At 39.8% G+C, this 14,626-nt stretch overlaps 1 protein-coding gene across 1 annotated transcript in view; it reads left to right on the top strand.

The window, feature by feature from the left end:
* BTAF1 (B-TFIID TATA-box binding protein associated factor 1) overlaps positions 1-14,626 on the top strand; it is a 58,224-nt gene that overhangs the window by 21,051 nt on the left and 22,547 nt on the right. Inside the window, exons 10-24 of the mRNA XM_060241358.1 lie at positions 42-137; positions 241-417; positions 906-1,046; positions 1,159-1,283; positions 1,515-1,635; positions 1,854-1,958; positions 2,192-2,341; positions 4,120-4,262; positions 4,421-4,595; positions 6,475-6,678; positions 7,801-8,227; positions 9,047-9,237; positions 10,508-10,661; positions 10,743-10,852; positions 11,516-11,717. Coding sequence (XP_060097341.1) covers positions 42-137; positions 241-417; positions 906-1,046; positions 1,159-1,283; positions 1,515-1,635; positions 1,854-1,958; positions 2,192-2,341; positions 4,120-4,262; positions 4,421-4,595; positions 6,475-6,678; positions 7,801-8,227; positions 9,047-9,237; positions 10,508-10,661; positions 10,743-10,852; positions 11,516-11,717 — 2,521 coding nt within the window. The remainder of the gene's footprint in view (positions 1-41; positions 138-240; positions 418-905; positions 1,047-1,158; positions 1,284-1,514; positions 1,636-1,853; positions 1,959-2,191; positions 2,342-4,119; positions 4,263-4,420; positions 4,596-6,474; positions 6,679-7,800; positions 8,228-9,046; positions 9,238-10,507; positions 10,662-10,742; positions 10,853-11,515; positions 11,718-14,626) is intronic.

Raw genomic sequence — 14,626 nt, 5'->3', positions numbered from 1 at the left:
AAGGTTGAGAATATTTTAATACTTTAACTGTTTTTAAATAGATGATTCAACAGCACCAGGATTGGCTGGAGGACTTGGCTATCAGGCTTCTTTGTGTGTTTGCCTTAGATAGATTTGGTGACTTTGTTTCAGATGAAGTAAGTACCAATTTTGGAAAGTATACTCACTTTGTCTAATTGTTTTAATTTTAAAAATGCCTTTCTGGTGTTCTGTTGGATGATTTCTTTCCTTAAACCTTAGGTGGTGGCACCAGTGCGAGAGACTTGTGCTCAGACACTGGGAGTGGTGCTGAAATACATGAATGAGACTGGTGTTCATAAAACTGTGGCTATCTTACTGAAGTTGCTGGCACAGGAACAGTGGGAAGTGAGGCACGGTGGCCTGTTGGGGATAAAATATGCTTTGGCAGTTCGTCAGGTAAATGGTTTTAATATTCTTCAAGTGGTTTTTGCTTATTTCATTTCTTCTGTGTGAGTTGCTTACATGTGGCACAATCCTGTATGGCTGTGATGGTTTTAGGGTTGTTGCTGCTTAACCAGAATGTAGGTTAACATTTATTTCCCCTACCCTCAGCCAAGTACTTGACTTAGCAGGCCAGTTAACAGCTAACTGGTTAACAAAGCCCTTTGATGTATAGTTATTCCAATTGTGGCTGCTTACATGGGTCTTTCCCACCCAGTCAGTGCTACATGGAAAAATTTGTTCTAGTTTGGTTTGAGTAAAAAAAAAAAATAGCAGATTTTTGCAGACAGGATTCAGAAATCTGCTCTAAAATAATTATACTAGGTAATGTTCCATATAATGAATAAAGTCAATTGGTTTTGTACATTATAAAAGAGATATTAGTCCTGCTTGTAAGCTTGCCACCTACTTTATCTTTTGATCTTTATTGAAACTCTTTGCAGGACTTAATTGATACTTTGTTGCCTAAAGTCTTACCTGCAATAACTGAAGGTCTGCAGGATCTGGATGATGATGTCAGAGCTGTTGCTGCTGCATCTTTAGTGCCGGTGGTGGAAAGTCTGGTATACCTCCAGCTGCAGAAAGTAAGTTTTAATTGTTCATTCTTTTGTTGTTCCAGAATTCCACATACATGTTTTGTAAAAGCAACTTTGCCTTGTCTGATTTTTTTCTGTTGCTGTTCTTTATATTTTTCAGGTACCTTTTATTCTTAATATACTATGGGATGCACTTCTGGAATTGGATGACCTAACAGCTTCCACAAACAGCATCATGACCCTTCTTTCATCCCTTCTGACTTATTCTCAGGTTCGAAAATGCAGGTAATTGTGATCTGCTTCCTCACTGATAGCTCAATCAATAGCAAGTTAAAAACCTAGTTTTCTTGTGACTGTAGTCTTGAGTCCAATCTTAGTTTTATGATGTTATAGAAAGCACTTTGCATGTTTAATAAATGTAGCAATAGGATTTAAAAAAAAATTTTTTAAACATATCTTCATTACCAATAAGGATTTGACTTATTTTATTGCTCTTATTTTTCCAAACCTCCTCAGTATTCAGCAATCACTCACGGTTCTGGTACCACGTGTGTGGCCATTCCTACATCATACAATATCATCTGTTCGAAAAGCTGCGCTGGAAACTCTGTTCACTTTATTGTCTACACAAGATCAGGTGACTGTTTATCTTCTGGCTAATTTTAATTTCTATATCACTGTCCTTTAAAATTGAAGCAGTTTATATAATACGAAAATTAACAAAATGCAAAACATAATTAAAACAGCAGATAGAAAAAGTAGTTTGTGAAAAATTAATATATCTTCCAACCTGTAATTCTATGTTGCCTTTCCCATTATCTCATGATGTTTGGAATTTTCCTCACTTGTTTCTAGAGTTCTGCAGCCTGGCTTATTCCCATTTTGCAAGACATGTTAAGACATATCTTTCAGTTCTGTATTTTAGAAAGTAATCAAGAAATTTTGGAGCTCATTCATAAGGTAGGCCCTCTGTTGTAATTTAAATTTCCTTTGCCCCATAGTTCTGATTCCTAGTTTGCTTTGTTTATGACCCATGTTTTGGTTTTAGCATTAGCTCATCTTTATCGATTTGTACTGTACATTGTCAGATGCAGTTTGTACTTGTGTGCTGAAAAATCTTATATCAATAATGGAAAAGATTATCAGAAAGACCATGTATCTTTTCAGTTGCTTATAAATGTGTTCCTGTGTAGGTGTGGCTGGAATTGCTAAGCAAGGCATCTCTACAGTATGTGGTAGCAGCTGCTTGTCCGTGGATGGGAGCTTGGCTCTGTTTAATGATGCAGCCTTCTCACTTGCCTATTGATTTAAATATGTTACTAGAAGTGAAAGCCAGATCAAAGGTGAGAAAAAACAAACTGTAAGTTTTGAGAAAAAAAAGATATATAGTTTTGAACAGATGTCACAAAATATTCAACTGTAGCTGCTAACCAACACATGAATGAGCTGTTCTTTTAAATTTTAAAAAGATTTGATATGTTCTGCTTATCTGCATTTCTCCTTGATGCTTGAAACCCAGGCTCGTTCTGTTTTTGAAAATAGCTTTCATTTTGTTCCTTTCCATTTATCTTTTTTAAAATATTGCCAAAATAATTTATCAGGAAGGCCAGTTTCAAATCTTCCAAGCTTAACTCTCCAATGTCTGTTGAGTCTTCTGCGGCCTGGTCTGTACTGTGATGACATGCCTTACCTGTTTGATGGCTCAGTCACCCACTGCAAAATCCTAATGGCCAGCACAAACAATTTCCATCAAATGTCCACTTGGACTTTCATGCCGAGAACTTAATTTCCATATGTTCATTGTCCCAATTCAGATGAGACCATGGCGCAAGGGACAAGCCTGTCTGCTGTTCCTAATGTGAAACAGCCTCAGGAAACCACTGTTTGCTCTTTGCACAAACTTGCATGTTCTAACAGGTATGCATAACTTCCCCCATTGTGGCAAATATTGACTCCCTGGGGCCATTTCAGGTTGAGAAAACAGTATGCAGAGGAAGGCTTAAGTCCCCTCTCCCTGTGATCCCGTCCTGAATTGTGTCCACTGATGTCTAGAAATTAAGTTCTGAGCACAGAACTTCCAGCAGAGGTCTGATGGAAATGCATTTGGTGGGCTGAGGACTTGGTAATATATAAATCAGCCCTCAGATTGGGCATTCTGCTGTTCCTTCTGGTTCTACTGTTGAGATGAGCAGCCTCTAAGACATAATAAATTCCATTCATGCAAAGTGATGATGTGATGCTGCTATTAATCTGTCTGTTCATACTTCAAGTGTCCTATCATTGTGTGGCTTGAATAGCTTTCCTTGACCACTGAAGCTATTTTTTGTTTATATTTCACCAGAATGACTCTGCCGAGCATAACATGGTTTGCATTTTTAAGAATTCACCTGCTGTTATCTTTCACTCTGGAATCTAAGCAGGTAGTGCATAGTATTTAAAGTAGCTGGAGTTTTGCAGATCAGATACCCCAAACTTCATTGTAGAGCACTTTCCTGAGTCAAACAATCATTATGAAGGCTAAAATGAAGATGAGCTCATCTCATCTCCAGCGTAGAACTGAACAGATAAGTGGAAAGGTGTGAAGTCTTGTTTTAGATTTTTCCAGGGAAGGAAGACCAGGACATCCAAAGCACTTTAAAGAGCAAGGAGCTGTTTCTTCTGCAGTGGAAATGTGCCATGCATGCATAATGTGGGTAGTGCAAAACTGCTTGTTTTGTTTAGGGAACAGAAGAGCAAAGGTGTACTGTACATCATTGTCTGAAACCAAGTGTTCCTGCAGACTTTTGGGAGGACACCAAGCATATATGCCTTCTAACTAATGCTTGCATAATGCACCAACAAATGCCTCACAGATTGTGAACTCTGCTGCTTTATACCATTGAAAGCTTAAATCAGGAGTTGGAGCAAAAGAACCACTAAAGTAAATGACTGATAACTAAGCAGAACACCCCTGATAACTAAGCAAAACTCCAGCTTCTCCATCGGTTACAGTTATTATTTAAAATCAAACCATGTTTGGGTTCTTAAGTAGGACTAATCTGAGATTCTTAATGTGCTGGATAGAAGAAATTGTATTTGAAAGAGCCACATGCTCAAGCATCATTTCATCTCTTGTTTGCAGGAAAAAACTGGTGGCAAGGTGCGACAAGGTCAGACGCAGACTAAGGAGGTGATTCAAGAGTACATTGCTGGAGCAGAAAGTGTTGCTGAAGATCCAGCAACCAGAGATTATGTTGTTATGAGAGCCCGGATGATGGCAGCAAAGTCAGTTCATTGGTCAAAATCTTAAATTAGTTGTTAAAAGCAATAAGAGTTTATAGATTAGACCAGCTTTTTATAAGCCAGTTCAAGTTAGATTGTACAGAACATAATGTTGCTCTAAATGTAATTAACATAAAATTCTTTTTTTGTTGTTGTTTCAGATTGCTTGGAGCACTTTGTTGCTGTATTTGTGATCCAGGTGTGAATGCTGTTACTCAGGAAATAAAGCCAGCTGAATCACTAGCCCAGCTATTGCTTTTCCATTTGAATTCCAAATCTGCTTTGCAGAGGTTTAGTGTTGCATTAGTAATCTGTGAGTGGGCTGCTTTGCAGAAGGTACAGTGCTTATAGTAGTTAGTTCATCTTTTAAAAAGTTAAATAGTTTCTCCCTCTGTTTGATACAGTGTGAAAATTGAAAGGCAGCACATAAGGAAAATGTTAATGCTGTCAGCTATTTATTTATTTCATTCGATTTACAAGGCCACCCATTCCCTGCAAGCAAGGCTCAGGGTAGTTTACATCAGTTTGCTAAAATACCATACATAGTATTAAACAGGTCTTTTTTGAGGAGGAACGCAGTTCCAGCTGGCTTGGTGTCAGGGATGTGGCCTAATATGCGAATAATTTCCCGCTGGGCTTTTTCTACAAAGAAAAGCCCTGTGTGAAACAATGGGGATGTCAGGGGTGTGGTTGGATATGCAAATGAGTTCCCTGCTGGGCTTTTTCTACAAAAAAGTCCTGATGTTAAAAGACATTATATATTAAAACAATTCATCAGAAAATTACTAAACAATACTATGTCCTGTGTCCAAGATGACAATTGGGTTCAGTATCCACCAGCCCCCTAGGTGGAGGGAATATGGAGAAAAGGGGGAGGTGGGAGTATGAGAGTGCCAGACTGTTGCTGTTCTCAACCAAAAGCCTGGCAGAATATCACTGTATTGCAAGTGCTACAGAAAGGTAATAAATCTCATAGAGCAATGTTGTTCTTTGACAGAGTTCCACCAGGCGGGGACCAGGGCTGAAAAGGTCCTGGCCCTAGTTGAGGACAGCCAGATCTCTCTCGGGCCAGGGATCACCAGAAGACTCTTATTACTGGAGCATAATGCTCTTCCAGGGGCATAATGAGAGAGGTGGCCCCAAAGATATGCAGGTCCCTGACTGCTAATGGCCATCAATGTCAAAACCAAGCCCTTGAACCAGATCTTGTTCTCCACTGGAAGCTTGTGCAGCACTGGTTGGATTGTGCCATCTATGGGGGTCTCTGTAAAGATCCACGTGGCCACATTCTGGACCAACTGGAGCTTCCAGGTCAGGCACAAGGATAGGCCAGCATAGAGTGAATTACAGTAGTCTATCCTAGAGGTGATAATTGCATGGATCACTGTGGCTAGGTCAGGGCAATACTGGTAGGGAGCCCATTGCCTGATATGGAAAAACTGTAGCTTGGCAACTTTCACTAACTGGCCCTCTGTAGACAGGGTGGCATCCAGGAGCATGTCCATACTCTTTGACGGTTGGAGCCAGCAATAAGGGTAACCCATCAAGAGCTGGGAGTTGACTACCCAACCACAGCTCCACCCCCTCCCCAGCCAGAGAACCTCCATCTTGTCTGGATTCAGTTTCAGCCAGCTCTGATTTAACACCCCCACCATGGCATCCAGACCCTTGGCTAGGTTCACCGGAACAGCATTCAGTTGACTGCCCATTAACAGAAATAGCTGGGTGTCATCATCGTATTGGATGACATCCCAGCCCAAAATGCAGCACTAGCTGGGCGAGGGGGCACATGTAGATGTTAAATAAATTACCTGATAATGCAAGATTCTGGTTCATTTTTAAATAAGTGAGAGGACCGCGATTCTGTAGGCATGCTTCTAGTGAGATAGACTTTTTTGGGCAAAACATTAAAATCTGATGCTGTTATCAAAATTAGCTTTCAGAATTCCCTTGGAATGCAGGTTATAGGGGGTGAATAGTGGGGGGTGAATAGTGGGTGGTGGCTTAAAAGAGATAAGCCACAGTTCTGTTGGGCACACTGTTTACTAGATACATGGGCATCTTGGATCCTAAGTGCATTTGTTTTCTGTGATTTTGATTAGTACAGTGAACCACATTTATCTGTTGCAGATTGGTCCATATTTCTGTTTCATCAGCCCTCAGAACAGAAGATTATACTTGTGATATGTAAAAGCGGTTTCATGTTTGTTTTCAGGAAAATAAAGCTGTGGCTTTTGCTGTCCAGTCGCGCTTACTTGAAGTCCTTTCAGAACATCTTTATTATGATGAAATTGCTGTTCCCTTCACACGGATGCAGAATGAATGTAAACAGCTCATCTCCTCATTTGCTGATGCAAACATTGACATTGGCAGCCGAGTAAACTGTAGTGTGTTTACAATAGATCAAGCTAATGAATTGGTGAGTGAACTGAAAAAGCTACCCTCAGTGTTTTGATGAACAGTGTGAAAAGCACCTTAACAGCAGTTCTAGCCCTATTCAGTTGTTGCTGAAAGTAGTTATTTAAAGTAACCCTGTACATCTACACAAATAGGATGTATTGACTGCAGGCACATCATTAATCAGAGTACTGTGGAAAGCAGTAAAAACTGTTTGGAAAATGGTGTGGCCCTATAAAATGAGAGAGGAGGAGCATTCCTTTGTCAGTTGATCATCATTTCAGAGAAGAGGCTGTGCTAATTATTGCTTAGCATCACAGTTACTAGGCCTTCAAAATATAGTTTAAGGTGATTCTTGGATAATGAGGCTTTGAATTCGAGTTGTGTCAAATCAGGCATCTCCCATTTCTAAAGATAGCAACAGCTGTACAATAGCCTTTCCTTGGGAAGAATACAGTACTGGTTTTTTGTTCACTTAGTGTTAACACCAGTCTGAACATCTCTGTTAAAACTGTTCCCAAGTCTTTTGTTCCATCAGGTGAAAGTGTTAGAGAATGCGATCCATGGTAACCTGTATTTGTGTCTCCATACCTGTTTTTGGCAAAATTCTAATTGACTACTGCCTGTCTGCAGTTCAAATTCTTACTTGATGAAGTTACTGACCATAGGGCCTTTGTAAAGGACTGTGGATCATAACTTCTAATAATTATATGGCATCGGGTATGCTGTTGTGAGACCAGTACTGAATGAACAGCAGTGGGAAGAAATTTCTGTAAGGTCTCAAGAGCCAGCATTATAACAACATTGTAATAGTAGTTTTTTTCAGTTCATTCTGATGTCACTTAACATTTATTTGTTTATGCCTAATATTGGATAGGGCATTAAGGAAATCTTGACAGGATATTATGCACTATCTTCACACAATGCTTTCCACTTCTAATTTCTGGCAGTTTGTTTTAAAATATCATGAACACTAGGATAATATACAGAGCCTTTTATTTTGAATTTGGGTATAGCATGGGTACTAACTTCTAGGACCTTCTATGTTTAAAATTAAACAGTTGCTTTGGTATCCTCATGTAGTAGCTTGAGCAATTTTGCTTTTGGTAGAAGCATACTTCAGTCTGACTTTTCTTTTTCCTAGGTTACTACCATCTTCAGTGAAGTCACATCCTCTTTTAATTTAAGTCCTAAAGTTTTACAGCAGTTGGAAGGCAAGAGACAACAAGTCCAAATGACTGTAACAGAAACAAATCAGGAATGGCAAACACTGCAGCTACGAGTACATACCTTTGTTGCTTGTGCTGTTGTGAACCTGGAGCAACTTCCAGAAAAATTAAACCCTGTGATAAAACCTCTGATGGAGGCTGTGAAAAAAGAAGAGAACACACTAGTACAAAATCATGCAGCTTTGTGCATTGCTAAGTTACTTCAGCAGTGTACAACGAGGTCTCCGTGTCCCAATTCAAAGATTATTAAAAACCTTTGCAACTCACTCTGCGTGGACCCACATCTTACACCTTTAGCTTCATGTCCCGCACAACCCCAGAGTATCCATGAAAACTCAAAAGGTACGTTAACCAGCTGTCAATCCTCAGGTTAGCGGAGACATCAAGCTTTGGTTCCTGTACAGCTTTAGGGTTGAGGGCAGGAGCAGTTGCTGTACCAAGTCAGACCATTACAATAGAATTCAGGAGAAGCCTCTGAAAAGGAGGTTGTCTTAAAACTGGGATTTGTTGTTCAGTGTTGGGAGAAAAATTGTTTAACAAGCTGTGAAGGTGGGATGCAAAGAATCTCAAAGTGCCGAGCACCCATAAATATTAACAGGCGTCAGTTCTGAGAATGGGAAGTCGTTACAGAAGCTCCTAAAATGCATTGTTTAAGTCTGCTGGTTGCTCTTGACCACTCTCTAGTTATACTTGATCGCACAACTGTGCTTCTGTTTTCAAAGAAGCATTTTAAACAGCAAGTTTGTTCTTCTCAAATAGACATAGGATCCAATAACCACAATGAGGTCAGTCACACCTTCCCATAAGGGAGTGGATCGGCCTGAGCCTCTCTTCCAAGAATTATCTTAGATGAGAGAGAAGGCTTTGAAACAAACATTTGGTTTAGTTGTTTGTACTTGGTTTGCACTGTACCTTAATTAAATTCCACCTTACTACTACCTCAAACAGCTTGTTCTAGTGACCTGTGGAATTGTTTTTTCCATGTGTTGTCTTTCATATTTTATTAGGAAATTGATATTTTCTTCTAGGTAACACCCCTCCCAAAAAAAAAGTCCAATTGGGGAAAAAAACCCAGGACCAGCAGGGTAAATCAGCATTCTCCGTTGGCACAGCTTCCATGTAGTTTTTTTAAAAAAACGTTTTAATTATTGTTTGTTGTAGGAACTAATTCTGAAAGAGGTGGGATGCATCATACAGTCACCAAGCACAGAGGTATAATCACACTATACAGACATCAAAAAGCAGCATTTGCTATCACAAGCAGACGAGGTCCTCCACCAAAGGCCACAAAAACTCAAATTGGTGACCTGCCCACCAGCAGCAGTGGAAACATGATCACAGAGCTTGATGAAGTGAGTGGAAAACTTAAGTGTTCTGTTTTTCTAAATGCATTACAAAGCATTGCACTATATGTGCACATGGCCTATGGTTTTGGTCAGAACAAGCTTTTTAAAACTATGATTTTGTGTCAGTACTTCAGTGGGAACAAAAGAAGTCTTGCACAGTAAAGCATTGAAACAATACAGATTATGTGTTTTCTCTATCCATAGACCTTTTAAAATGAAAATAAGATCTGCCCCTTTGACCGACTTTCTGCAGGTGTTGTTACTCCAGTATCTCCTATTGAAGGAAAAAATGTAGCAGCTGTACACTTTTGTGTTAGTTCTTCCTCCATGAGAGATCAGTGTAAAGTGATTCATGGGTGATGATGCTATTTTACAGACTGCATTTGGTTCTTTTACCATCACAGCTGGTTCATACTCACTGGTCCACACAGGCCTGCACATAATCTGAGCATTCACAGCTGAATGTGCGAATGGCTTTACTTTTGAGAAGCACTGTATTCTGTGGTGATGATAAGTTGATAGAACTGTTCTGCCTTAGTATTAATTTAGCTGTGTACATCAGCAGCAGCAAGGTTATATATGTGAAGTATGCTTTTAAAGATGCTTTTTCTTGGGGGTGGGGAGAATCTCCCAGGTGGCTTTCCATCCAGATACCAACTGTTATCTGGTTAGAGAGCCAGTTTGGTGTAGTGGTTAAGTGTGCAGGCTCTTATCTGGGAGAACTGGGTTTGATTCCCCACTCGTCCACTTGCAGCTGCTGGAATAGCCTTGGGTCAGCCATAGCTCTCTCAGAGGTTGTCCTTGAAAGGGCAGTTGCTGTGAGAGCCCTCTCAGCCCCACCCACCTCTCAGGGTGTCTGTTGTAGGGGGAGAAGATATAGGAGATTGTAAGCCACTCTGAGTCTGATTCAGAGAGAAGGGCAGGGTATAAATCTGCAGTCGTCATAGTCTTCTTACTGTATCAGCTACCATGTATGCCTCACAGAGTCTGGTTATGATTAATACTGGAGTGTGCTGTAAAATTTCTTCTGGCTACTGAAGCTGCTGGCTAATAGTTTTCAATTAGCATTTTCTGACTAAACTTTGGCGTTTTTTATTTTAGATACCTTACTAGATTTCTGCAAGTTAGGCTGAGTGGTATTGTTTTCTGTTATAGGTTTCATAAGCAGAGAGTTAAGGAATGCCCAATTTATTTTGGGGAGACTATGTAGTTGGAAGTGTATTGTGTTCTTCATGGCTTGCCTCCTAATTCCTATACTGACTCTTTTTAATTCTAGGGTCAGAAACCCTACATTGTACAGAGGAGAGGAGCAGAATTTACTTTATCCACTATTGCAAAACATTTTGGCGGTGAAATGGCTGTAGGCTTGCCACATCTCTGGGATGCTATGGTTGGTCCCTTAAGGAACAGCATTGATATAAACAACTTTGGTATGTGCATTTCTTCAAATGTGCTCATTCTAAAAAAATTCACTTTAAATATTCTCTGATACGGAATATTTCTTGCAACAGATCAAAAGCTGCTCTTGGAAAAGGGAGATGGCCCGGCCCAGGAATTGGTGAATTCTTTGCAAGTTTTTGAAACAACAGCCGCCTCTATGGATGTTCAACTTCACCCTCTGGTAATTAAGTTGTGATGCAATTTCAGTTGCTATATAAATGGGGTGCATTTATGTAGATTTTTCAAGGTGATTTTTGTTTTTTCCACATTCTAAAAAGACGTTCTGCAATTCAGGCTATTGGGAAATTATCTGCAATCCAGGGTATCCTGAAATTATCTAAAAGTCCGTACGTTTAGCTTGTTTTTGCTCTTAGTCAAAATGGAGCACCAGTTAGTGTTCAGTTTTGTTGACGAATGTAGAAAAATTCTGCTTTCTGTAGCTTTAAAATATTTTGAGTGAAATGAGGGGTGCTTAATACAAACACTGAGTATTTTTCACTGAGATGGACTTGAAAAGAACTTTAGAAATAAAAGCTTTTAAGCTGCTGAAAGTTGAATGGGCTCTGATTTTCACTTGAATTCTGGTTAATAAAAATATACATGATTTTACTCCTTTTTCAGCTGCATTGGAGAACATTTGTTCCAGGCAAATCTGAACAAGAGGCTGATGATTCAGAAAGGGTGGAATGGGGAATTTACTATAATAACAATATAATAAAAAGAGTTCTTGTGTCTTGGAAGAATACCCAATATTACACGGGTGATATTTTGGTGAAATAAGTCTCTTGGATGGTATTCAGCAAGATTTTTATAAATAAAACTGAAATGCTGTTTCTTTTTGCAGTTGGTCCAGCACTTGCCTTATCTGTGTATGTGCCTTCAACACCCCAACACTGCAGTGAGACACATGGCTGCTCGTTGTGTTGGTGTAATGAGCAGAATAGCTACCATAGAAACCATGCACATTTTCTTGGAAAAGGTTCTTCCTTGGCTGGGTGCTATAGATGACAGTACCAAACAAGAGGGCGCAATTGAAGCTCTTGCTTGTATCCTTTCCTGAGTTAAGGCAGTATTATTCCTACATTAATTACCAAGTATGCTTTAGCTGTACAAAGATTTCATAAACTCTGTGAAGCCTAAGATTAAACAAAACAGGAATGATTTTAAGAACATATGAACTTGACCAAATTCATTGCGAATATATAGCATAATTGTAGCGAAGCAAGCAGAGTTTTTTGCTTGTGTGGTATGGTCTAGTTTTCGTAATAAAGGGCATTTTATAATGGTGAGATATGTTCCATTTCAGTATCTCCAAAAAGACACTTCCATTTGGATGGGTTAGTTTTAAAAAAGCCTTGTTGTATTGTAGGTAGTGCCGGTCTTTATGTTTGTTGTAGATGAATCAGTATGAATGAATATTGGTTTGTTCTGCAAAGTAAACATTAAGGTTACTCCTGATTAATATTCATGTCTAGATTTTTAACAGAAAGGTTTCACTTCTGTACTGCTGGCCTCATAAGGGTTGAATTACATAGTTTTGCAGGTGTCTGACCTGTAACATGTTACTGCTTTTTTTTACTCTACTTTCCCCCTGATGCATTAACACTCCTAGTTTATGGTAACCAGTCTGGATCAGAAAGAAATTCCAGATTAAACTTGGATGTTGGATGGGAAAGATGAGACTTGAAATTTTAGAGAAGAAAAGTGAAGGCAGTTCATGTTGATCACCTTGGCCAAAGCAGGAAAAATAGCAGGTGCTTATAAAGTACTGCAGGAGCAAGATGAAAGAATGAGGAAAGAGGAAGGTGGAATATTCCACTCTTTACAGTGACACCAGAAAGTGTGTCCCTGATTAGATGTTAGTATGAGAACACACAAGGAGGCTAAAAAGTGGATTTTAAGCTCCAGATGCCTGCAATGCACAAAAGTGACAAGATAGATGCCAGTACAAAATGTACTTGAATTTCTTGAGCAGTGGGACACATTCAGTAGAGAACTCATTAACAGTTTACTTGAGACAATTATGGTGGGGGATGCTACGAGAACTGGTGTGTAGGCTTTGTACAGCTTTTTGTTTCCCTTAATCTAAACGTTTATTTCTCTCACCTTCTTGTCCCTGATGATAGTTTACTAGGTAATACAAAGAAATGTAGCATTGCAGGCATCTAAGATAATTGGGCTATTGTGGGCAATATTATGGAAATCAAGAGAGAGGCTCATTCTGATGAGCAGTAATGAGTTCTTTAGCTCCTTTTTAAATGTACTTTCCCCCCCTAAGCTTTTTTCATTGCCTCTACAATCCATATCATCTGGGTTCTGTTGTTCATACACTTGAGGCTGTCTTCTGAATTCCCCCCAAATGTATTCTTCTCTAATGTACTGCCAATGAACAGTTGATTTTTTTTTTCAGAAGAGGCACATCGAGTGCATATCATGCTGTTGTTGTTTTCAGTTTTTATTAAGAAGATCATGAATCTAAATAGACATATCACCAAATGTAAATGTTGAAAATCAATGCGGATTAAGGTATTGCATTTGTACAGTAAGGGGAGAGGGAAAATTCACGTGCACTATGCTGAGCTCCTCGGAGAAGAATCAGGATATGGTAGGAACAATTGAGAACTGTTTGGTAGAAGAGCAGTAAACTGTTGTGGAAAACCATTAGCGCTTGTGGGATGGAGGAGGGGCAGAGCACTAGGACTAAGAGATCGGTGCAGATGAGAAGCACAACTGTAAAGGAATATTTTCTAGTGCAGTAGTCTAAGAATGCAGCAATAGTATCGGATTGGAAGTGGCATAGATTATAAAAGGATGTATTAATTTTTGTATCCTTCCCCTTCTCCAAGGCAGTAAGGGCAACATACTTGGGACTGGATGCAACAATCCACAGATCTTTCCAGCATTCCCTTCCCCCCAGCAGGCCTTTCTAGCCCCAAGAAAGCTTATTCTTGGGGTTATGGGACAAATAGTCTTGTGGATTGGGAACTCCCTGAGAAAGAGGAGACAAAATCACCCATTCCTCTCTCTTGGCTGCGCTGCCCCAAGAGGCTGAAAGGACAGTTCTATCCATCCCCACTGCATCCTTCCAACCCACACAGCTATTAGATGAGGGAGGGGGGCCCCACAGTCCCTGAAAATAAACTTTCCCCGGGTTGGAAAAGACTGCTGGGGAAAGGAGGTAAGAAATTGTCTGTAGCCATCAGTGCCTTCTGCTGATGGATGGCAGGATCCAATTCAGTTACCACATTTTTGTTCTCAACAGCTGTATCATATATTGGAGTGACATATAGTAGGTCACCGTTTAACCTTCATAGCTGTATGGGCATTTGAAACCAGGTCTCCATAGCTCAAGTCACACTGTAACAGTTGTGATAGTCAGAGATGAAGCAGAAGAGACAGTCCTGTAAACCAAAGGTGAGGCTTTTGGACTTGCTGCAAAACTTAAGACTACTCTAGTTGGAAGTTGTTTTAAAATAGTCTGATTTTCTGTTAAGACTACAATAGCACAACATGCTCTAATCCAGGAGTGGCCAAACCTGCTTAATGTAAGAGCCACATAGAACAAACATCAGATATTTGAGAGCCACAAGGAAGGAATGGAGGGAGGGAAAATAGATGGAGGGGGAAGGGGTGGAAAGAAAGCAATTTTAAATGCATTCTCCAAACTGTTTTCCGGTTTGGTTTGGAGAAGCAATTTAAAGAGACAGATGCCTTTTCCAAGCTGGCCAACAGGGTGGTGGGGACTTTGAGAGCTACACAATATATGTGAAAGAGCCACATGTGGCTCCCAAGCCACAGTTGGGCCACCTCTGCTCTAATCTGTTAAAATACCATCTGGAAGCCACTTAGTGGATTTTCTCGGCATTTAACTGAGAACAAGTTATATGGTTCCGATTTACAAGATAAAAAGTGAGCTGCGTTAATATTGCTGTGATATCTCTATGTTGTGATTCTC

The sequence above is a fragment of the Heteronotia binoei genome, chromosome 6 (genome assembly GCF_032191835.1).
Source record: "Heteronotia binoei isolate CCM8104 ecotype False Entrance Well chromosome 6, APGP_CSIRO_Hbin_v1, whole genome shotgun sequence".
NCBI classification, from domain to species: domain Eukaryota; kingdom Metazoa; phylum Chordata; class Lepidosauria; order Squamata; family Gekkonidae; genus Heteronotia; species Heteronotia binoei.
This window is presented reverse-complemented; position numbering and strand designations above follow the sequence as displayed.